General features: G+C 43.0%; 1 protein-coding gene across 1 annotated transcript; it reads left to right on the plus strand.

Moving 5' to 3' along the window:
- Positions 1 to 765: 765 nt before the first annotated feature.
- Positions 766 to 1,185, plus strand: LOC142163255 (uncharacterized). Its single transcript, XM_075220524.1, has one exon. It carries the CDS (start codon positions 766 to 768, stop codon positions 1,183 to 1,185), a length of 420 nt encoding a protein of 139 aa, XP_075076625.1.
- The last annotated feature ends 3,294 nt before the right edge of the window (positions 1,186 to 4,479 follow it).

Consider the following 4,479-nt stretch of genomic DNA (forward strand, 5'->3'; position numbering starts at 1 on the left):
TCACCCGAGGCCCTCAGGACCTCAATCAAAGGCACCAACATATCCCAAACCTTATTCAAACTTGTACCAATATTCAAAACACCTCAAACAACATCAAATCAACCAAAATACATCAGATTCAAACCTAAGTTTCCAAAATCTTATAAATTCCGCTTTGATAAAAAACCCAACCAAACCACGTCTGAATGACCTAAAATTTTGTACACACATCCCAAATGACACAACGGAGCTACTGCAACTCTCGAAATTCCATTCCAACCCCTATATCAAAATCTCTCCTACCAACCAGAAATCGCCAAAATATCAACTTCGTCAATTCAAGCCTAAATCTACTTTGAACCTCCAAAATTCATTCTGATTGCGCTCCAAAGTCCCAAATCACCTCCCGAAGCTATCCGAACCATCGGAACTCATATTCGAGCCCTCTAACACATAAGTCAACATCCGATTGACTTTTCCAACTTAAGCTTCCTCAAAAGAGAGTAAGTGTCTCAAACCTTACCAAAATCATTCCGGATTCGATCCGGCCAACCCGATACAACATAATACGGATAAACAAAGTATAAAGAAGCAAAAGTAGGGAAAACGGAGTGATAACTCATGGGAGGACTGACCGGGTCATCACAATGTGTTGGTGAAAATTGTACATGGCACTTCAAGGCAACTAGCATAAATGATTTTGCAATATTCAGGGTTAGAAAATTCAACAACTTGCACACATACTCTTTGATGGATAGTACATTCATACAACGCAAACCTACTGCCATGGTAGTTGGTAGCATGGTTATTCCAAAATATGCTGATCCTAAGACAATTTACACACCAAAAGACATACAAACTGATATGTTGTCTGAACACGGCGTGAACTTAACATACATACAAGCTTGGAGAGCAAAGGAAAATGCTTTGGAGTTTTTGAGAGGTCATCCTGCTGAATCCTACAGCAAATTGCCTAGTTATTTGTATATTCTGGAGAAGACTTATTCGAGGCCTGTAGTTAAATTGAAGAAGACGGATGATGACTGCTTCTTGTATGCATTTGTTGCGATTTGTACATCAATCAGTGGTTGGGAATATTGTAGGCCAGTTGTAGTAGTTGATGGGACCTTCTTAAAGTCAGCATACAGGGGAATAATGCTTACAGCTAGTACAATGGATGCATTAGATATTATAGTTTTATTGTAGAAATATTATAGCTTGTCTGTTTTTTAGAGTACTTCTAGATTTATTGTAGATATATTGTTGAAAAGTTGTAGTTTGTATGTATATGTCTTCCTCTGCATTTTTCATGCAACCAATTAATTGCTTTTTACCACATAATGTAGGTACCATATTACCATTGGCATATGCTATTGTTGATTCAGAGAATGATGCATCATGGAAGTGGTTTTTTAGCAATTCAAACATGCATATGGTGAAAGACCAAATATGTGTGTTGTTTTGGATCGGAATGAGAGTATCTTGAAGGCAACATCTATTGTTTATCCCGGCATGCCACATTATTCTTGCATGTGGTATATTTGGACAAATATAAGGGCAAAGTTCAAGAAGGGTAATCTAAAGTTAAGCGAATTGTACTTTGCCGTGGCACGATCATACACGCTTGATGAATTTAATGAAAGGATGTCAAAGATTAAAGAGATTGACCCGCGTGTTAAAGCATACTTATACGATATTGGCTATCATAGATGGTCTCGAGTACATGCTACGGTAAATAGAACTTGGACTATGACATCAAATATTGCTGAGTCGTTGAATGCTGTAACAAAAGATGCAAGAGAGCTGCCGATAGTAGAACTATTAGAGTATATGCAGACTCTTCTTGAACGTTGGACTAATGAAAAGTTATTTAAAGCAAATGGTACATTCACATACCTTGGGTTTAAATTCAACAAAGAGTTGGACAACAGAATATTGTCGCACAAGCTTAGAGTAAGATCTGATCATTTATTGCATCCTAGACAAGCTCCTGAGGTGCATCTTGTGACTGACTAGAGGAGGCCTCCAGTAGGTCTGCCAACTGGATGACTACATCATCCGCTCTGGGAATCATCCTCTTCCTCTTGGGAGGCCTCTGGGACTGCTCGGGATAGGGACGAGCTGATGGTACTGGGTCCTATAGCAATAAGTCCAAAGGCAGATGATCTGCCTTCATCCTGTCAACATCAACCCTCAGCGTCTTTACGGACTCCTTGGAAGCCCGCGTCTTCCTCAACTTCTTGTGCTCCTTAGCAAGCTCCTTGAGAGCCTTGCTGTGTGAATCAACTACATATGTGAGCACCTTCTGAGTGTCGAAGATTTTCTTTTGGTTGGGTAGAATCTCTTTGAGGGCATCCTCTATGGACTGTGGGACCTGTGGAGGCGGAGGTGCCGACTGAGCCTCAACTGTAGTAGTGAGGATAGACAACTTGGATGACGTTGTCTGCATCCAGTTGTTGAAACTGAGAAGAGCCTAGCTCAGTCGATGTGCAGTCACTAAATAAGCTCGGGAAGAGGGTATCTCTGGGTCAGCTGAAGTGGATGGGCCAAGAGGAATGTCTGTATAGGTGGAGGCAGGCTGAGCAGGAGCCACTACCACAACTGGCTCTTCAGACTGGGCAGTTGGAGCAGTAGCTGTTCCCTTAAAGTTCTTGCTCTTTGGGTTGTCATCCTCCTACATGTTGTACCAAGAGAATGGGGCCCTCGTTTTGACCTTGATATCAAATGGCCTCTTTTCAACTTTGAGGTCTCTGAAGTACATAGTCAAGAAGCTGGGGAAAGGGTAGTTTCTGTCATGCTCATTGCCTACAAGTGTGATTACCCTAGACATTACATTTCCCACATTGATCGGGTACCCCGCCATGATTGAAGCCACCAAAACAGCCTGGTGAAGAGGGAGGGAGTTGTCATGAGTAGTGGGGTCCAGTCTTCTACACACAAAAGTTTCCCACCCCTTTGCCTCGAAGTTCAAACTTCTTCTCAGAATCTTGATGCATGCATTCAACCAATCGGGGGTGGTACCTGGGATTGCCAAATACTGTGCCAACCATGGGTGGACCTCCTCGCCCATTTCCATCTTCGCCATAAATAGTGCATCCTCCTCCTCATCAAAGCCAAGGTAGTCATTTATTGTTTTCCCATCAAACATCACCTTCAGATTTCGCACCTTGGTCACTTTTGTGCCCTTTTTGATGTGGGAAACGTTGGTGCGGAATTCATTGACCAAGTGCTCATTAGCATCTATACATTCACCTAAAAAGTACTCCCAGTTAACTCTCTTTCTAAACTGCCTCCTCACATTGGGGTTGTGAGGCAGTAAGTCCCTATCCACAAAGCTCCTCTCCGGGATTAATTTCCTCACCGACCACCATTCCCTAAACTTGTGATAAGCTACATCACTGACAAATCGGTCTCGCCACACTTCCGGTTTCCTAGTTCTCGCAACCCCACCAACCTGAGGTTCACCACCTTCTCCTACTTGTCCTTCTCTTCCTACCTCCTCATCGTCTCCTACTGCACCCTCTCCGGATAATGAAGCTGTGGGAGAGGTGGAGTATTCATCCCCACCACCTTCAGTTGAGCCCTCAGACGACCCAGAAGATACATTTACTGATGCTTGGGCAGCGGGGGAAGTGGGAGGAGTGTCTCTTAGTCTATTTCTCTCCAGCCAGTTAGGGTTGTACTCTGGGATTGAGTTTGAAGATATCTCCCTGGAGGGCTCATACTCACTCCCAAACATGTCAATGGCCCTATCAGTAGCTTTAATCACCTTCCTCATGTTTTTAATGTATTACTGGGCTTGAACAGTCAATCTTACCATTTTTGTTTCCCTCCCCGGGAGGATTCTCCTTTACCTGGTTGTTTAGAGCCCTTCCCCTTTGTTTCACCATTGTCTGCAAACAAGTTCAGGTATGCTCTGTTAGTATCAGTAGATTCAATTAAGTTCACAGTTGCAGAAGAATAAAAGTTGTAGACAGTTGCAGAAATCACACAGTACGGACCGCAAAAAATGGTGTGCGGCCGCACAGAGGCCAATGCGATCTGCACAAAGGTGGGGTTCAGACTACCCACTCTCTGAACAATTGCTCTGCGGACCGTACAAAAAGGCAATGCGGTCCACATTGAGGCACCGCGGACCGCACTAAATGCAATGCGGCCGCGGTCCTCGAAGATCAGGCTTCAGGACTTTCAGCAATGCAGTCCGCACAAAATGTTATTGCGGACCGCACAAGAGCATTGCGGACCGCACAAAAACCACTACGGTCTATACTGAGTGCCCAGTTGCGGCACTAACTTAGGATTCAAAATAATTTGCTTTTAAGTCCAATATTTCACCTTAGTAAGGTTCTTAAGTGATTGCCCATTGTTTTAAACCACCTAATTCTACTTTAATCAAAGAATTAATTACCTTAACCTAACCAATTGAAGAAAATACAGGAATACTAGAATAAAAGACAAGAAAAACAAAAAGTTGAGGAGAATAACAAAATTAAAGCAATT

The sequence above is a fragment of the Nicotiana tabacum genome, chromosome 8 (assembly GCF_000715075.1).
Source record: "Nicotiana tabacum cultivar K326 chromosome 8, ASM71507v2, whole genome shotgun sequence".
NCBI lineage: Eukaryota > Viridiplantae > Streptophyta > Magnoliopsida > Solanales > Solanaceae > Nicotiana > Nicotiana tabacum.

Bases quoted from the DNA above. Each gene is read 5' to 3' on its own strand.
- LOC142163255 (XM_075220524.1), top strand. From the start codon at position 766: ATGGTAGTTGGTAGCATGGTTATTCCAAAATATGCTGATCCTAAGACA.